The sequence below is a fragment of the Wyeomyia smithii genome, chromosome 2 (assembly GCF_029784165.1).
Source record: "Wyeomyia smithii strain HCP4-BCI-WySm-NY-G18 chromosome 2, ASM2978416v1, whole genome shotgun sequence".
Lineage (NCBI taxonomy): Eukaryota > Metazoa > Arthropoda > Insecta > Diptera > Culicidae > Wyeomyia > Wyeomyia smithii.
Window position 1 is genome coordinate 69758706 of NC_073695.1, and position 20721 is coordinate 69779426.

At 39.5% G+C, this 20721-nt stretch overlaps 1 protein-coding gene across 8 annotated transcripts in view; it reads left to right on the top strand.

Moving 5' to 3' along the window:
- Positions 1–1397: 1397 nt before the first annotated feature.
- LOC129724948 (obscurin) overlaps positions 1398–20721 on the top strand; it is a 119560-nt gene continuing 100236 nt past the window's right edge. For 6 of the 8 annotated variants that reach the window (XM_055680245.1, XM_055680239.1, XM_055680247.1 and 3 more), the window contains exons 1-2: positions 1971–2093; positions 19757–20052. In XM_055680245.1, the coding sequence (XP_055536220.1) occupies positions 2003–2093; positions 19757–20052 (387 nt within the window). In that variant the 5' untranslated portion in view covers positions 1971–2002. Of the gene's footprint in view, positions 1584–1970; positions 2094–9237; positions 9444–19756; positions 20053–20721 lie in introns of those variants that run through there. The other 2 variants (XM_055680241.1, XM_055680243.1) reach the window with 2 other exon arrangements.

Consider the following 20721-nt stretch of genomic DNA (forward strand, 5'->3'; position numbering starts at 1 on the left):
GGTCATTTTTTACCAAATAAGGGTTCACCTAACAGAGTTGAGCGCGAGTAATATGAACCAATTTGTTTGCTGGGACGCTAAAGAATGATACGCCGCGAGTAAAAAAACGCGGAGCTACTGGCATTCGAAAAATCCGTGTAGCTTTCGAAATCCGCGGTAAAACGCGTATATTCCGTAACCCGCGAAATAAACAGGTAACTTTTGAAATCCGCTTGAGAAAAAATCACTTGCGAAAAATCGTTAATATTACCTGGTAAATACTTTCGAAAGACTGAAGAGCAGAGAATATTAGGTGAATATTCGAGAATTCGATTTTGAAAATTTTATTAACTCTCTGAATAAATGATTTGAAATCCGCGTAAAAATCGACTTTTCAATTATAAGTAAAGCATTCGTCTCCTTTTCGTTAATAGATGTCCAGTTTACACCCCTATGTGATAGACTTAAAAAAACCTAGTTCTAGGTCAAAAGTATATTTTTCAAGTAACGAAGAGTTCGTCAATTTAATCAACCAAATGCAATTTTTTTATTTATTCAACTTGTAAATCAACTGTTCAACTGTAAATAAAGGGCCGGTCGCAACGGGAATCGCTCAATTGTGGACTGCAAATAACTCTTTCCTGACCTAAAGAACCATAAACCAGAAAATTTACCACCCAAATGTAAATTAATTCATAGAATTTTTTTCTTCAAATCAATTACAAAAATCAATAAATTAAAACTACAGCAGAAATTTGCAGCGTAAAATATGCAGAGAAATTACTAAATGCACACGAATCTGTTAGTCCATTTTAAACAGAATGCTAATTGTCCTCACAGAACTTTCACTCAAAATTTTAATTAATAACGCTTGTCGGCCCCAGATTCCGGCGACTCAAGCACTATCATTTTTCATTTCCGATTGCTTCGCTCATACGGGACACTGTAGGCAGACAGCAAGAAGTTTCTTTCTTATAGGTACCTCCTCCCGACTTGTCGACGCGACGATCAAACACAAATCCATCATTCGGTGGCGCGGTGGTCGTACCGGCGACGTTCATCAAAAACAAACAACCATCGTGGTTGAAGTGTCGCAGGGATCAAAAAGGGTTCCTGGGTGCCAGGGAAAATTAGTAGTACAGGAAAATTTATATAATTAAAAATACACTGCCACTTCTGGCTGCTCGGAGAGTGAATTCACCGTTGCGGAAAGATTTCCCGCGTGTTGTTCGCGCATGAGGATCTGTTGACTACCGAGAGAGGGTTGGAAAATTGCAACTAGTAGGAGATGGGTTTTCGCGCTATCATCTTACTCAATGTCTGTGCGGCAAGCAAGTGCGGCGGCCTGTTGCTTTGCTGGTTGGCCGAATGATCATGATCTTTTTGGTGTTTTTTTTTTGTTTTATTTCATTTCGGTTGGACGGGTTTGTTCGCGATGTATTAGTTCGAGATCGCTGGTGATGAACCTCAAAGGAGGAGAGTGCGCGATGTCGGTTATTCACCGATTGGTTTAGCCAACGGTTCAGTTTCAGTCGAGCTTTCGAATAGAAAAGTAAGTGGTAATCAGTAAGATCCGAGGACTCGGAAGTGTCGAGGAATTCTTGGTGAGAGTGCGCAAGCCCAGTGTAAAATTGGCCACTTGTTCGATTTTTTTCTGATACGGGGCCTGGATCACAACGACGCGCGTGATGCAGTGTGTAATGCTGGAAAAACGGGTGTGACTGTCACAGGATACTCTGCCGGAAATGATTTCATCTACTGAAACTCAGTTGTTCAGTGTGAAAACGATATTTTAAATATGACAGAGCGTGTCAGACGAGAAGAGCACATTAAACCACGTGTTAACGTTCACGTGAAAGTTTGAAGTAGAAAAAGTTGCTGAAAAAATCGTTTCACCATAGAAAAATTGCAGAAAATCAAAGTGATTGAATAATTGTCTCTTACATAAGTGATTGATCTCGATCGCTGCCACGATCAATTGGTGCGAGTTGTGTGTGTGCGTGAAAATAAAAAAGTGAAGACAATGAATTATCGTAACTGTCATCACAGCAGTTCTCAGCAGCACGTTAAAAGGATATTCAAAATGGGAAAAACAGTTTTACTAGCAGTTTTATGTATGACAGAGCATTCCGGCTGTTTTATTTTGCTGGTTGACACTTTTTCTTTTGAATTGTTGCACTTTTTCATTCTTCGCTGTTCGGTTGGTCCGATCGTTAACGGGGAGAAGGAGCCGCTCAAAACAACTATTGAAATTAAAACAAATATTTTTATGTGTGCAGACATAAAATACCCATTCTCTGTATCTTTTTGCAAGTGAAAATTGCAGGAGGAATTCCAACAACATTATACGCATGATGATTGTTAAATTCAATGTTTTTAAAGGAGGTCAAAATTATGAAAATAAAGTTTCTCTTCAGATTTTTTTTTTGATATCATGCAATCACAGCACGTGAATTTATGACAATGTTAATATCATTCGCTCCCTATTTTTATGACGCACAGAATTCACATCATAGATAATTGAGGCAGATGATTCGATCGCCGAATTGTTAATCAATTCGAATGTTCGAACGCCCCTTTATTTAGTTCAATCGAAATTGGGAACATCAATTTCAATTTTTTTCTAATCGATGATTTCGTACCAAAAAATAATGGCGAATATTATACCCGCGTTAGTTTGTGCCTAATTCAGTAATGCAGGACTAGCACGTACTGAACAAGAACATATTTTTCGTTCACTGCACACATCTGCACTCTTCTAATCCTTCTAATTATGTTTATAAACTACACCCAACGATTGCATGTTAATTTTCCGCTTCAACACAATGGTTCGCTTCGGTGGTTCCTGTTTATGTTCGAGCGGTGGTCATCTAAATTTAAGCTTCGCGAATGATACTCTATCGAATCGGCGGGTTCTGTTGTTTTCAAGGAATCGTTTAGCAGATAAGCTACATATCGTCTGTTCTGTTCCTGCTTACATTCATCTTGCCAGTCTTTATTTCAGCTTAACTCAGTGTCACCAGCTATGTTTCACTCATATAATTATACCGTAGAGTGAGGTGACTTTAATTGTTGCAGGGATAAATTAATGTTTACAACAAAGTTAAAGTGCATTTGTCTTATGTTGGGGAATCGATGCATTAGATACTTCTTAGGCACAATGAGAAAATGTTATCAATTGCAAAACAGATGTACTCGGAATCACGGTACACAATCACAGCTTACCAGTGGGTTGTGCGTTTAGCGCCTCACATTGTCACGCAAGACTTAAAATTAAAATAAATTAAATACCACGTTCTAGATTCTATAAATTCTTCGTCGTCACTTTCGCTCTGACTTCAAGCGCGTTGTACACTGTTTCAATAATATAGAGGTTGATGGTTGATGGTCACCGTAGGTTTGCTGTCTGCGTACATTTCCTCAAGCTTCTCATTTAGTGCTATATAAATTGATTTATTTTTTGTGCAATTTTTTTCGCATAAGTTATGCCTACTGAAAACAGAATATCAGGTTTGCAAGCTGTTCGAAATGTATTTCTATGTTACAGATTTGAATAAAATTTGCACACGAAGCTTGGAATACAACAACCGCAATTGTAATTTCAGAACCGTTTGTGTGTTGAATGCTTCGCTAAACTTGCATAGAGGAAGTCTGTAACATGACGTCGTCGTCCACAACCTCAACGGTTCGCATGGCTTAAGTAATTCCCATATAAAACTAGACTAGATCTAATACGTATTTTTGGACTTTTTGGACTTTTAAGTGATGTGCGTATAATTGAAAAATTACTGATAGCTATCCAACGAACGGCATTAACAAAAAATTTTCTACAAAAATCACCCTTAATTCTTAAAAAAGCCCACGTTGGTTGGTAAACCAAGTTTGCTAGTTGAGCGAAGAAGTCAAATTTATGAATGCATTTATTTTTACGTTAACGTACATAGATATCAGCCCCACAAGGATTTGCAATGTTCCGGGTATAAATTTACCGGGAAACGGTAATGAAAAATCTCATTTTACGGAGACTCGGGAATTAAAAAAAAAATTTTGCGGGTATAAAATTTGAAATTAAATCGATGCGGGTATAAAATTTGAAACGAGGTCATAAAAAATTGTTTTCATCTTATCGATTCATCCACTCGGAAAATAAGCCTGGTTTTAGTATGGGTAGTAGTACTCACTAGAAAAATATGCCTATGGGTACTCATGATTTTCAAAAAAAAAAAAACAATTTTCTACGTTCGAAATTTAAAATATCCAGTTTCCAACGGCAGACCTTATACCTCTATTTCTACTCTTTTTTTTATTCACACACGTATCGCAAGCTGAGATGCCAGAGTTTTTGCAGACAAAAATCATGGATCTGGCGACGCGAAGGCAAAGGCGACGAGTAACGTTGTCACATCTATATCCCTTCCGATTCTTTATTACCCACTCGGAGAAAAATGTGACGCCGGGCCTGTTTGTTGCGATATTTACAGAAGAGGAAAACGCGTGCTTACTGTCCGTCGAAGTAGGTTTCAGGGTCTTCAAGTCGTCAATCAACCGTTTCAGATTCGCTGACAATTTTCCGTTGGTTAACTGGAATGCTATTTCGTCAATCAGCGGTGAAAAATCAAGTTAATCCGGTGAAAAACGATAGAAACCTGGGTTATTACTGAAAACTTATTGTTGCTGGTAAAAAAAAATTGATTTGTGTACTGAAAACCTCAGTTCGATACGACTTAAAATAAATCAGTTTGAGAGCATTTGAATGCCTGCGTAACTTCCCAAAGAAGATGATTTCTATATTGATTTCGCGACCACGACCCACAAACAATCATGTAAATTGCACTTATTTTGAGTTATTGAATTAGCTCAGGTCGAATTGATTCACGAGTTTTAAAAAAATGAGTTACACTAAACATGACTTGCTAGTTGGGCTTAATTTTTTTACGATTCAAGAAACCTTCACTAAAGGCTGTAGTGCACTCTTTGGCCAATGGTCAAATTTTGTAATGGTCAAATTTATTTGACATCAAACACTTCTGTCAAATATTTTTCTACTGTTTGACCAAACGTGTTTAGTGTGTTTGTCATACAGTGTAACAACGTTTGACAAATATTTTGTTCAAAATATTGTCTTGATTGTTGTTTGCCCATCTTGCCGCTCTTAAAAATGTGTAAGTGACAAACAGACAAAATTTTATATATGAAGAAAAAAATAGACAAAATTTTCTCTCGATTTACGATTACGGATACATGCGATTCTTTCGTCAATGACATTTTTCGACAATCAATCAAGCGAGAAATGAACCTGCGAGCCTGCAAATCCCGAACTTATCTGGATAGCAACTGAAAAAGTTTGACATAAACCATCAAATAGTGTACTGACCAAAAACAGTTTGACACCGGCTTAGATTTTTCATATTTGACTGAAGAAAAAGTCGAATGTTTTCTAAGTGTAATGAGTTGGTCAAATAACTCTGACAAACAATTATCTTTGACCAAAATTTTGTCAAAATTTTATCTTTCAAAAAGTGACAAATATTTGACGCTTGGTCAAAGAAGGTACTACAGCTTTTAATCGGAAACATATCAGTTTCACATTTCGTGAAAACTCCAATGACTACTGCGTTGTGAAGAATCCAAACATTTGATTTGAAGTGACACACTGTTTGCTTTGCTTATACCAAATTTCTGTATGAACAAATAAAAAATCGAGTCCAGCATTGTTTTCTATTTGTGCTAAAGGCTGGATTTTGGACGAGTAGTGCGTCTACGAAACTGCTCGACTCGTTCGTCTGTCTGTCTGAACAATATAGGCTCGGAAACTACTGTACCGATCAACGTGAAATTTTGTATATACGGGTTTTAGGGGCCGGAAAAGGTTGCTAAGATAGTTCGAGACCTCTACCTATTCTGAAAGGGAGGGGTCCCACACGAATGAAACACAAATTTTTGCACTTCTGGAGAACTAATCAAGTGAATGGAACAAAATTTGGCATGTGAAAGTTTTTAAAGGTACAAAATATTACAATGGTGATTCGATACCCCTCCCTCTTCTAGAAGGGAGGGGTCCTATACAAATGAAACACAAATTTAGCACAACTCGAGAACCAATCGAACAAATACAGCCAAATTTTGTATGTGAATGTTTTTAGGGCAAATATGTCCATATTAGTCCGGTGAACGGTCCGTTAGCCAAAAAAGTAAAGTAAAGTAAGTATGTCCATATTGGTTCTACATCCCTCCCTCTACTGTCAGACAGGGTTCCTACACAAATGAAACACAAATTTCTGCACATCTCGAGAACTAACCAAGTAAATGGAACCAAATTTGGCGTGTAAAAGTTGTTAAGAGTTGAAGATAAAATAACTTGAGGGCTTCAATACCCCTCTATCTTCTGGAAGGGAGGAGTCCCATACAAATGGAACACAAATTTCTCACAACTCGAGAACCAATCGAGCAAATACAACCAAATTTGGTATGTGAATGTTTTTTGGGGTGACAAATCCGCAGTCCACCGAAGATGGTACGCAACACTTTCCGCTCGAAGACCGCAAGGGCGCGTTGGTCCTCCACTAGCATTGTCCATGTCTCATGCCCGTAGAGGACTACCGGTCTGATCAGCGTCTTGTAGATGGTTAACTTGGTGCGGCGACGAATTCTACTCGATCGGAGCGTCCTCCGGAGACCAAAGTATGCACGATTTCCTGCCATAATGCGCCGTTGAACTTCTCTGCTGGTATCATTGTCGGCAGTTACCAGTGAGCCCAGATACACGAACTCATTGACCGCTTCGATTTCATCACCACCAACTTGAACTCGAGGTGGGAGGTTAACACTGTCTTCTCGTGAATCCCTTCCTTTCATGTACTTCGTCTTCGATGCATTGATGACCAGTCCAATTTGTTTGGCTTCAGCCTTTAGTCCGATGTATGCCATTTTCGCAAAGGTCCGAGCCACAATGTCGATATCGTCGGCGAAATCAAACAGTTGAACCGACTTTTGGAATATCGTGCCACTCGTGCCACTCGTGTTGATCCCCGCTCTTCTAATGACACCTTCCAAGGCAATGTGAAACAGTAGACACGAGAGACCATCACCTTGCCTTAGACCTCTTCGGATTTCGAAGGGGCTCGAGAGTGCCCTCGATACTTGAACTACCTACATCACTAGATCCATCGTCGCTTTGACCAACCACGTCAGTTTGTCCGAAAATCCGTTTTCGTGCATAATTTTCCATAGCTGGTCCCGATCGATTGTGTCGTACGCCGATTTAAAATCGATGAATAAATAATGTGTGGGCACGTTATATTCGCGGCATTTCTGCATAACCTGCCGAAACGCGAATATCTGATCCGTGGTGGCGCGGGCACCCATAAATCCCGCCTGATAGTGCCCCTCAAACTGCTTCGCAAATGGTGATAGTCGACGGCAAAGTATTTGGGAGAGTACCTTGTAGGCGGCGTTCAGCAGAGTGATTGCCCAATAGTTGCAGCACTCCAGCTTGTCGCCCTTTTTATAGATGGGACACACAATACCCACCATCCACTCCTCCGGTACTCGTTCTGTAGTGCTTCTCCACCGTATTTCAATAGCTCGCTGGGAAGTTGGTCCACTCCAGCAGCTTTACTGTTTTTCAGCCGACCAATCTCCTCCTCCACCGCCAGAAGATCGGGGGCTGGAATCCTGATGTCTTCTGCTCGTGCACCAAGATCAATTGCCATACCGTCCTCGCGCTCTACTGCATCGCCGTTTAGATGCTCGTCGAAGTGCTGCTTCCACCTTTCGATCACCTCACACTTGTCTGTAAGGAGGTTGCCGTCCAAGCTTCTGCACGTATCGGCTTGCGCCACGAAGCCGGGAGCTGTTCAGCTTCTCGTAGAACTTCCGAGTGTCGTTAACTTGGTACAGCTCTTCCATCGCTACGCGATCTCGGTCCTCTTGCTGGCGCTTCTTCCTTCGGAGGACTGAGTTTTGGCTGTTCCGTGCCTGTCGGTATCGTTCCACGTTCGCTCTCGTTCGAAATATAGTAAGCAGCTTCAATTTTCGCGAGAAACGTAGGAATCAAGCGGAATTTGACAAAGTTCTAGAATCATCCTAAGATTTCGTTTTTCACTCAATCATAAAAATAAAATGGATCGTGGACGTCAACGAACTTGAATTTTGGGGTCTCCTACGAAAAGCGAAAAATCAAAAGGCGGAATCACGAAAGGCAGAATCACGAAAAGCAGATTTACGAAAGGCAGAATATTTCATAAGGCAGAACCACAAAGAGCACGAATAGCAGAATCACAAAATGGCAGATTCGATTTGGGTTATGTACTTTGCTAACATTGTGTCATCTATTTTTCCTTTTATAACACACACTAGCGGCTTTTGACCGACTCTATTGTTCAAGTTTATGTTGTCCTTAGGGACCATACTTAAATTACGTAGCATAAGAGGGCCGACTTAAATTACGGCCGACTTAAATTATCGCGTCGGTGTTCGCTTTTATTCGAGAGCGCTAGCGAAGAAAGTCGCACTAAAATTAGCATTATAAAATGTAACAATCGAACGCTCTTCTGGCTGTCGATCACACCGAGGGCGTAGGATGCGCAATACTATTTTTATCACCAATCGATCAACTATTGGCACAAGGTGATATCCCATGTGGGCGGACAGTCGCGACAGAACGGCACCCAAAAATAGGTGATCATGCGTGAATATCACTCAGCCTGTTGTGATTCGCAACTATTCTTTCGCTCGGATTGGAATGGTGAATTAACACCAAGCAGGACATTGTTGGTGATGTGCCGCAAATTAGTGCGGCAAGGTCAATGACATCCACCATCTGATCCCGTAGAGAAACTTTAACGATTTTCAATTCCATGCATCCTAAGCTGTGGCGGAAAGAACCTACTCAACCAGCTGGCAGCGGATGTTCGTTTCTAGTGGTAAATAATGCTTGGGTAATATATCACAACACGATAGTGAAGGGAAGGGAAGCGCTGAGAAATAAATTTAAAACAGGTTGGAGCCGATTTCAAGTTCAAGAGTCCACAACTATTGACTTACACGAGAGATATTTTAAGAAACGACATTAAAACTCGCACACATACGTGATTCAGTGGCGTGAAAATATTTGAAACATTCCGATAGAGGATTGGGGTTTGTTGGAAAATTCTTTCAGGCTCGATCATACGGTTACTTAAACATTGTATCATATTCAAGTTGCTGAAGTAGTTTTTTGATTTATTCATTATACAATTTTGATTTCATTTCGTTCAGCGAGTTTAGCAGCATATTAGTAGTGTAAAAAGTGAATTTAGTGCGGAAGAAACATAGCACCGAAACGAAGCAGGAATCAAAAACCGCCCATTACTACTGATCAGTGCGGATCGAACGACGATCCGTTTCTATCATCGAGAGAGAATATCCCGCGGAAATGACGCTGAAAGATGAAATCGTCACCGCTTCAGCGGAGGTCAAACCCGGTATTGTACAACAGTGTAGTGTTTGTTGTTTCATGTGTAACTAATGGAGATTCGTTCGTCACTTTTGGCGATAGCGTTGCCGTGGTTGCTAATACCCGTCTCTGGGTAACGATGTTTTGTTTGGTGTGATTGGCGCGACGTGATTTGTTTATACTATGTCTGAACGCCGTAGTAAAACGTATGTTGTTGTCATAGAGGATTCGTCATACGCTTATTCAGCTTAACAGATGTACTTTGAAGTGATTTATCATCATCGAGTACTGGTGTGTTAAACTGTTAAATCTGAGTTCATCTGTGAAAATATGCGAATCGAAATAGTGTGCGAAAGTATCTAACTGAAAATTGAAAAAGACAGAAAGAAAACGTACTCACATGTGAAAATGTTTAACAAAGATTCAAGTTTATAAGTTGTTGATGGAGACGCTTGCATTCTTTACAACACCATTTACTACCTCCACAACCGTGCGTCTCCATCGAATTCAACTCCAATTTTCAGCCAATGTTTTTTTTTGTTATTTGCCCCAATTCATCAGTTCCAAACAATAATTTTGATTTGTTTTGAAAATCATTAAAATTCAACACATTTGCGAGTGATTTTACGACAAATATGGCAGTATCGAATTGTTCGAATGTTTGACCACTTTACACAAGATGTAGTAATCCTTGTGAAAGAAACCGTCCGATCCGGTACGAATGAAGCCGCTATAAATATTAACATCTGCAATTATCAGATTCACCCGCCATTTCCATTGCCACCCCGGTGGAGGCAGCCGGCGGCGATGGCGGCAGGGTAATTTGCATCCTCCTATTAGTGCATTCTTGCCAAAAAGTTCGGCCACTACCCACGGTGCCGGAGAGACCCTCGTGTTACCAGTGAAAGCACACGTTTTGCACTAGACGTGACGGGCAAATTTATGCTCCGTGTTCCATTGCCAACCATAACACGCGACATGCCAAATTTTATGCGCCGTTACGTGACGCTATATAAATATCGAATCAACACGAAACTATTTAGTAAGCGAGAGTGCAAAAATAAACGGTATATATCGATCGCAATGGGTCATCTTGCAATTCTTGGAAAACAAAAAAAAAAACAAAAAAACGTCAGAAATATAACATCAATGAACACGATGCATCATCAGCACAGACCTTGACAGTCATTTTAGTAAAAATAACGTCTGAACCTTTTTTCGCCTCTGATGATGAGTGGAGGTGATTCAAATAAAAACAGAAGAAGATTTAAAAATAATCTTCGGACACGGTTGAGCATTCGTCATGCTTCTGTCCTCAGGTAAATGTTTCTTCTCACCTACGGCTGCACACTGCATTGGAGGCGTAATATTTCGCCGCGATGTCACTGACTAAGCAAAAGGTAAACGGTGCATTGTTTATTAGGTATAATTATTTTTTAATGGTGCCGTTACCGGTGAAATACTGGTGAACAGTGTGTGTGTGCAAAAACTTGTTTTTAGTTATTCTGAAAAATGAAGGCGTGTATTGCATGCACTCTGATATGGCGCGTACTGTGTAGGTGAGATGGGTTTAATAAACAAACAAAAAAAAGATAAATTGCTCGCACTCTGGTCCACCGAATACAGCAGGTGCACTTGAAAGGTAGTCGTATAAAATAATAAATTGGAAAAATGCCATGTATAAATATGTAGTAATACTAGAGACTTCCTCCAGTCTTCCTTAGCTCGTCAATGATCTGAGAATCGCTGGTGTACACTTCATATAACCCAAAATGGGGTTTCAAATATAGGGATTTGGGGAGCCAGTCAACGTCTCCATTTGTCGATATCAAACGTCCAAAGTATTCTCGGGACAGAGACTGTGTTGACCGATTTGCAGTGTGATTGGAAGTAGTACACTATCCAAGTTTTTTGCCTTTTTCCTGGAAAGGTATAGCTATCATTGGCAAAACCGGAGGTATGAAAGTGCTCCAACGGGCCGAATGGCATATATCACTCGACTCATTTCAGCGAGCGGAGCATTTCCTGTATGTGTGTCTGTATGTGTGTGTATGCGCAACTTTCCAATCTCACTCGATTTTATCAGAGAAGGCTAGACCCATTTTCATAAAATTATTCTCAAATGAAAGGTCTAGTTGCCCCATAAAAACCCATTAAATTTTATTGTAATCGGATTTTTAGTTTGCATATTATTTATCAAAATGTGAAAATAACGAAAGTTCATTAACTCAGAAACAATTTGGTTTTTAATTGATTTTAATGAACGGGCCACCAAAAAAACCTTTGACTTTTGAATTTTATGAAGATTGGACATATGGTTCAAAAGTTACAGAAAGAAACGTGTGATGGAGACTATTTAATGTCACTCATGTTTCTCAGAGATGGCTGGACCGATTCTTATAAAATCAGTGTCATATGGAAGGTCTAGTTGCCCCATAAGAGCCTATTGATTTTTTTGCAATCGGACTCTTACTTTGCCTGTTATGTTTAAAAATGTGAAATCCAACTATGAAAAGAAACATATTCCGGACTACTTAAACTCACTCACTTTTCCCAGAGATGGCTGAGCCGATTTCCACAAAATTTGTGTCGATTGAAAGGTCTAGCTGCCTCATAACACTGTATTGAATTTTACTGTAATCGGACTGTATCTTTGTAATGTATCAAAATGTGAATATCGCGAAACTTCATTATCTTAGAAACTACACAACCGATTTGAACAATACTAATATCAAATGAACGGGCTAGTCAAGGGTTAACTGAATTTTATAATGATAGAACACGTGGTTCAGAAGTTGTAAAAAGAAAGTCATACTTGAATAGAAAATAAAAATCTTACTATAAATAATCGAATCTAAAATGATATTTTATCGAATAATATATAATCGATTCTACAGGGTGACAAAAAAGTCCGGTCACACAGGAAAATCTCAATATTTCAAAGAATAAGAAGAAAATCTGAATATGGCTTTCATAGCTTTATTCAGTAACTCATAAAGATACTTCACAGACGATATCTCGGAATTACACCACCTTTCTCTGATCGAACCAGCTTCAGACGTCTCGGAAAGTCGTCGCAAGCGGCGCGCACGTGCTCCATCGGCATCTCGTCCCAGATTTTCGTGATAACTCGCTTGAATGGCTCCGAATTTGTTATTTTATAGTCGTTCGGCTTCGACATCATGTATCCCCACACGAAATAATCCAGTGGATTCAGATCCGGAGACGACGGAGGCCATTCATTCTTAGAAATGAAATCGGTCAAGTTTCCCTCACACCACGCCTGAACAACCTTTGCGTTGTGAAATGGGGCGCCATCTTGCTGGAAGCAGTAGTAATCGTCTTCAAACATTAGTTCAGCTTGAGGCAGAACATTTTTATTCAAAACCGTGTCTAGGTAGTACGCTGCGTTGATTTTGACCCCTTTATCGATAAAAATAAGAGGCAGTTTACCTCTCTTGCAAATGACTCCCCAAACCATCACTGACGTCTTATTTTGGAACCGGGAAACGTTCAGCTTGTCCGCAGGAGCTTCCTGGAGGCTCACACTCCAAATTCGATCATTTTGGCGATTGACTGTTTGCTCCAAAACGAACAGCTTCTCGTCCGAAAAAATAATCTCATCATCTGCGCGCCAACCGAGCAACTCCCGCGACCGTTGGTACCTCTTGTCCTTTGTAGCTTTGGTAACCCCATAAACCACCTGTTTTTTGTACGGTGTAAGTTTTAAATCCTTGCTCAGAAGCAGGCGGATTGATTCTCGGTTCATTTTAAGGTTCCTGGCCAGCTTCCGGGCAGATTGCGTGGGATTCCGGCGAATCCGGTCTCGTATAATCTTTTTCAGCCTTGGAGTTCTCACAGACCTTGGTCGTCCAGATTGTGCCTTGTCCTCGGTGCCTCCGGTCTCTAGGTACCGATTTATGGTCTGGTACACGAATTTCCGCTTGATTCCGAGCGCTTTTAGGTGTTTGAATATGTGTCCGGGTTTGTACCCTTTCACATATTCAGCGATAACAGCTGCTCTTAACTCTGCCATGGCTCACAACTCAATGTAAACAAACTGCACAGAAACGAAACTCTGCCACTTTGGGCAGCAAAGTTAACCCTTTCATTTGACATATAGAGCACCAGAGAGATGCAACGTGTAGGCTACAGGCGACTCCAAAAAAGTGTGACCGGACTTTTTTGTCACCGTGTATATATAATCGAGTCCAACCTAAATATAAGTACAATGACGTTTCGATTTTACCACGTTAAAAAAATTTTTTTTCGCGTCATATATTTGAAACATATTTATTTATTTAATGTTATTTGCATGTGTTAATGTATGTTCATATGTGTTTGAATGGAATATTTTAAATGTTCGGTATAGTTTTACTGTTGGCTGCCAAAAATTTGTTATTTAGAGTGATAAATAAATCCAGCAAATATTACTAGGTGTATTTTTCCTGAAAATTGAAGTGTTCGTGTAAATCTATTTAAACAAATAATAAGTTTGAATGAGAAAGGCTGGGTCTCACCGTTAGGTGGATTATTTTGGGTTTTTCATGGACTTTTGCTTCCAGTTCGAAAGGGCGTGAAATATTCTTCGATATTTTCGACGATATAAAAGTTGGGATAACATATTTGAACGACTTTTTTTTTTGAACTGAACTAGCACAACCACAAACCACGGTCATTTTAGTTCTCTCCAATTTAGCTGCCTCTGAATCATTTTCGAATATTTAAAAATAGGCAATATTAAGAAACTAGAACTTTTGAAATTCAAACTACGTTAAACTTATTCACCGTTAAACAACTCCGCGTCTCCATTATGGTATCAAAGCTCCATAATTAATCCATCAAATGTACTTTGTCAAATATGCTCTAAAAATTGCTTCTTTTTATTCACGGGACGGTGTACTCTATAATCAATTCACATTTTTCTGCTGCTAAAATGAAATGATGTTTATGCAGACAAAAAGGTTTGTTTCATCATAGGTATGTTGCTATTTTATTCTGAATTGTAATTACAGTCTTCTTTTCTATCTTAGTTAAAAACAGAATATTCTGTGGCTATGATGAGCAAATCGTTTTGCTTTTCGCTTGAGAGCACCACAAATTGCATGACATAAGCTCTTTCGTGAATGTTGCAAAAAAGTGCCTTTCTACTTTAATTCGTGTATTGACATTTTTTTCCTTCTCTAATGTGCTACTGCTCTATCTGATATAAAACATTTTTAGGCATAGACTGCCTGAATCAATCAATTCCGATATGAACGATTGAACTATATTGTATCGCGGTTTAGCACTCCTCATATTAGGTACCATTGAACTTATATTATCTAGTTTTCCATCATTCTTACATTCTTGGACATGGAAAAATTTTTGTTGGCAAAACTTTGTTTTCTCAATAATGAAAAAGTAATAAAACTATAGTAAATTGTGCTTTCTTATAACTTTATGTTATCAGTGCCCAAAGTTTGGAATTGCTTCACTAAACATTGCAACACCCAGTTTGAATATTGCAGCACACCCCAATAAGTTTGGCATCACCTGGAATAAGCAGATATGTCGTGTTTCTGGCGATTCAAAAAGTTGAGGTCTTCATCAAATTTGTTCGGAAGATCATACCTTGTGGATGGTGGACAGTTCAGTACCAAATTCTTCTTCTATGTGGATCTATTGTGAACGCAATTCTTTGTATTTTGACGTAAATTTACCTTAAAAAATCTATTCATCAAAACTAAGCAAGCTCGAGAAACTTATTCATCGAATGCTTAGGGTCTGCTGAGCAGTAATGGAAGTGAATGAGGGGTATTTTGCGGAATTGCACATTAAAATATCAATTCATTTTTCTTGTCCACTGTATATCAAAACACTCTAGGTTGGTGGAATCACGAGATAGAGTTACCTACCAATATTTATTCAATCACTGTCAATTTACTAGTTATATGTTGAACACCAGATCGTTACGCAACGATGAGCGCGTCAACCATTTAAAATTATATCGTGACGCAATACGTACAAAACAGCGCCATTACATAAACTTCCCTCATTCTTTCTTATGATTCACGAGCAATCGAATGACTCAAGGTTCTGAAATATTTATTTAAAAAACCTAAATTAATCCACCTAGCGGTCAGACCCAGCCTTTCTCATTCAAACTTTCATTTGTAAAAATAGATTTACATGAACGCTTCAATCCAATAAATGTATATTCACTCTTTAGGTTCTAAAATATTGATGTTGCAATCTATACATATAAAAATGCTGTTCGGTCTGTCTGTCTGTCTGTTTGATCCATATAGGCTCGAAAACTACCGAACCGATCGACGTGAAAATTTTTATGTAGGGGTTTTTGGTCCCGGTAAAGGTTCCTATGATAGTTTGAGACCCCTCCCTCTTCTGGAAAGGAGGGGTCCAATACAAATGAAACATACATTTCTGCACAACTGCAGAACAAACCAAGCAAATGAAACCGAATTTGGCATGTGGATGTTTTAAAGGGTAATAAATATGTCCATAATGGTTCGACGCCCCTCCCTCTTATGGAAGCACATGTTTCTGCACAAATTCCTGCACATCTCGCGAGCTAATCAACTAAATGGAACCATATTTGGCAGGTGAATGTTTTTAGTGGTAACAAATATGTTTCATAATCGACCTCAGGCAACCTTTTGGATATTGTTTTTGGCACATTTTGCATGTGTAGGATAAGTACAACGATACACCGTGCCCCAGTGCTGAGTCGAGAAAATTTCCAGTTCAAAAAGATCCTCGACATCGCTAACCACAGAGCCACGGGGACCACAAGAAAGATACACAGGAGCTAAATTCGACCACAGATACCATTTTGAATTCTAATATGGCGACTTCCGGCTACGGAAAACCAGCGGCAAACGACCGTATACCACCCAATATGAGTATTTTCGGAATCGTAATGATGCACTGGAGCCACAAATCGACTTCAGACACCATTATGAATTGTAGGATGGCAGCTTGTGGTTTTTGGAAAACAGCCAAAAATGGCCGATTTCCGTCTTACATGAGTATCCCCGGATCTAGAATGATACACAGCAGCTGAAATCGAAAATGATCAAATTACACCCAATATGGGTGTTTTTTCAACCAGAATGACGCTCAGAGGCCAGAAATTATATTAAATACCATTTTGAAATCCAAGATGGCGACTTCCGGTTTGTGAAAAACAGCCTAAAATAACCAAATACCATCCAATATGAGTATCTCTGGAACCAGAATGATGCAATGAGCTAACAATTGACCTCAGGCACCATTTTGAATCGCTAAATGGCAACTTATAGGAAACAGTCGAAAATCACCAAATAATACTCAACATGGATATTTCCGTAATCGAGATGATGCATAGAAACCAAACATTGACCCTTGACACCATTTTGAATTTAAAGACGACCACTGTTAGTTTCTGGAAAACAACCAAAATAACTAAATACTTCCCAATATGGGTATTTCCGGTGTTAGATTGATGCCAGAAAATTTGCTGGAAATGACCGAATACCACCCAATATGAATATATTCAGAATTAGGGCGATGTACAGAAGCCAAAAGTCGAGGATGTTGTCATTTCGATAAAACCAATAAAACCGATAAACCAAACGATTTGTCTTTTGACTTTGATCATATCCTATGGCCGATTCGTCGTGCATTTGCAGACTTTGAACACATCGCAAGGAATCAATGACGTTGCCCCACCCTAAATGTTGACATTGTTGCAGCATTTTGTTTTCAGTAATTCTAATAGCACAAAACGACATCTTTAGCCCATAGAAACATCTGTGTAAAGTAACAGCAAGATCAAAAATATTTGATTGAAATGCTTGCGCTATGTTGCGTGTAATTGCACAGGTTTTTCAGTTGATCCACCAAGGATATTGAAGCGGCAAAGTACCGGGCAAATCCGCCTGCATCAACTAGCTTGGAGTATTGGAACCGAGCTGTGACAATTCCTTACCTTGATTCACTGGAAACACGGTTCGATGAAGATAGTGCACCTGCCTACGCGTTGTCCTTGCTGCATCCCGCTAACGTAATACGCATGTCGTTGGAAAAGTTCAAGCGCAAAACCGAAAATTTCGTAATTTTTTATGAAGTTGACAATTTTGTTGGAGAGGTGGAAGTTTTGTAGTAACATTGCAGCAGTATGAGAGCAGACCGTAAGAACTTGGGAGAGTTGGATCTTATAGACCTGCTAGCTAAAGCCCGTTCTTTCTTCCCTGCGACTGAGAAAGCAGTTAAAATTGCACTTGGTTTACCATGGAAACATGCACGATTGAACGCTCGTTCAGCACGTTACGTCGGGTGAAAACCTGGCTAAGGTCAACAATATTTGAACAGCGGTTGAGTGCTCTCTGCTTGCTGAGTGTTCATCGGCAGATGGTCAACAACAATCGTGAAAAGGTGATAGGATGTAGTTGAGATAGCGGCTGTGCGAATGGGTGTCCAGCTTCCGGAGAAGTAAACGTACCTTCGCCGCATCATTCAGCGAAACTCGACAAAACTCGATGATGTCCGTAGAGAGGGACTCCAAAATCTGCTCCGGGTTTTGATACTGACGCTACTGCTGCTGGACCGCTATCCGCTATAGAATTTGAGCCATCTTGTGAATCATATCTTGAATTCCCGGTTGCAGCTGCTGATCAACTCTATCTTCTGCCATGTTCGTGGATTCTTGAGATCTTCGTCGCCAAAATAATATGTTCAAAGGTTTAAACGAACTTAAGAGTTTTTAGTAAAGAACATCTATTTATATTCGAGGTTGGACAAAGAATAATCAAATTTTCCACTCAAGGGCAACTTTTCACTGGTTGCCTTGATGAAACAATCACTAAAGACTAGTATTTACTTCAATGTTTCAAAACTCACTAAAGTCGCGGGGGATACGTGCCGCGTAAATTCCGGAATCCGCGTAAAAAAACGCGTAAATTTCGAAATCCGCGGGGGATACGTGCCGCGTAAAAAACGCGTAAATTCCGGAATCCGCGTAAAAAAACGCGTAAATTTTGGAATCCGCGTAAAAAACCGCGTAAATTCCAGAATCCACATAAAAACAAGCGCGTAAAAAGCGACCATTTTTTTACTTCTAAAATTTTGAAGAGCTTACCCCCTCCCCTATTTGAAATTCTGGTTACGCCCATGCTTTGGAACGTTCAAATAGTACAAAACCACATTTAAATTATGTTGAAGCCACATAAATATATCAATCAAAGCAGGTATAGTTTTAAATAGTCTTTGAATTTCTTTTCTTTCCATAACTTTTGAGCCACATATCAAATTGTTATGAAGTTTGTTATTTGTAAGTTTGAGAGATGACTCGTTCGTATGACACTAGTTATGTTCAAATAAGTCATATGAAATAATAGACTTTCATTGTTTTATTAACAATTCAATACATAACGATTTCACATTTTTAAAAATAACAGGCAAAGTAATAGTCCGATTGCAAAACAAATCAATAGGGTCTTATGAGGTAACTTGACCTTCCATTTGACACTGATTTTATGAAAATCGGTTCAGCCATCTCTGAGAAACATGAGTGAGATTAAGTAGTCTTCAAAACACGTTTTTTGTCATAACTTTTGAACCACAAGTTCAATCTTTATGAAATTCAAAAGTTAAGGGTTTTTCAGGTAGCCCGTTCATTTGAAATCAATTTTGTTCAAATCGGTTGTGTAGTTTTGAGATAATGATGTTTCATGATTTTTACATTTTGAAACACAACCTCTAAACTAAAAATCCGATTACAATGAAATTTAATAGGGTCGTATGGGACAAAGAGACCTTTCATTTGCAAATAATTTCATGAAAATCGGTCCAGCCATCTCTGAGAAAAGTGAGTGAGAATAAAAATCTGCACATACACACACACACACACACACACACACACACACACACACACACACACATACACACACACACAAACAGAATATGCTCAGCTCGTCGAGCTGAGTCGAGTGATATATGCCATTCGGCCCTTTGGAGCACTTTTATACTTTCGGTTTTGCAAGTGATTGCTATACCTTTCTAGGAGAAAGGCAAAAAAACGGCTCAAAATATGAAATTTCTGGTGACGGTTTAATTGCTGTCTAGACTAAGATCAAACATAAATCCGTCTATAGAAAAACTAAAGTAACCATTGCTGGTGTCGTAAAAATCGTCATGACCAATTTTGATCTTGTTTGGGGCTTGTGACTACAGCTCACCTGTGACTATGTGTTACTAAGTGTAAAATCGTCATGTCGTGTATATGGTAAAATAAAAAGGATAACAAATTGATCAACACTCTCTTCCATTTCTCTCTTATCATCTGTCTCGTCCGGTCAGACTTTGGCGAATCGTACTCCACCAAAGACGAGATCCTTTTGCTGTCATCGTCCATCAGCCGGAAATTGTCAGCAACACAGCCTTCCTCACCTCCGTTATCCTACAACAGAAGCGAGGAGCACGAATGTGTTGCCCCGGTACAAAAGCACCACCAACATCCACCACAGCACTACCAACCGAACCAGTATCCATGTGAAACGATCGAAACCACTCGCTATCAGCAGCAGAGAAACGAAGATTACAACGACTACGAGCAACGGGAGCCACAAGAGAATAACGACGTTCACGGTTCCAAGGTAAGCTAACACTTTTTGAATTGGCATATAGATCAACTGCTTGTCGCTGCTTTCTCGTTCTTGTTATTTATTAGACTGCTAGCTTCTGTTGACAGCGCGGCTAGCACGGCACATTCAAGAAAAAAAACGTACAATAAGTTTCAGAGTGCAAATGAGGGCATTGAGCCACGGTTGGCGCCGAAGGGATATATCAATTAAAAATCTTCAAATTCTTGTCGATCTCAGTACACATACCACACAACCACATACAACTCACGCAATTCGAAAAAACATTTTATCTGACACTGCTGTTAGCCGTTTACGCATGCGCTGTGTTCAGTATCGACAGCGACGCTATCTGTTAGATTTTCAGTTCAACTTTCAAATTTGAGATGCTTTCTGGTGTGCTGCCATCTGCACTGCACTCCCACTCCCACAAATATAAACTTTTATACCTGTTCAGTTTCGATTACAAAACCGCGACCCACACGTAAGTGGATTATTTATGGAGTGTTAAACGTAATTCAGCCAGTCAAAGCTTCTGGTACCTGGCGTACTGGGTGAGATTTTCACGGGCCATATCCCATGCTCTTAGAATAGTTGTGGGGATGAAAATTTTTGGAGTTTCGACAAATTGGTTTCTTTGCTGACTCGTCAAACGATTATTATATGTGTAATTACAAATCACAC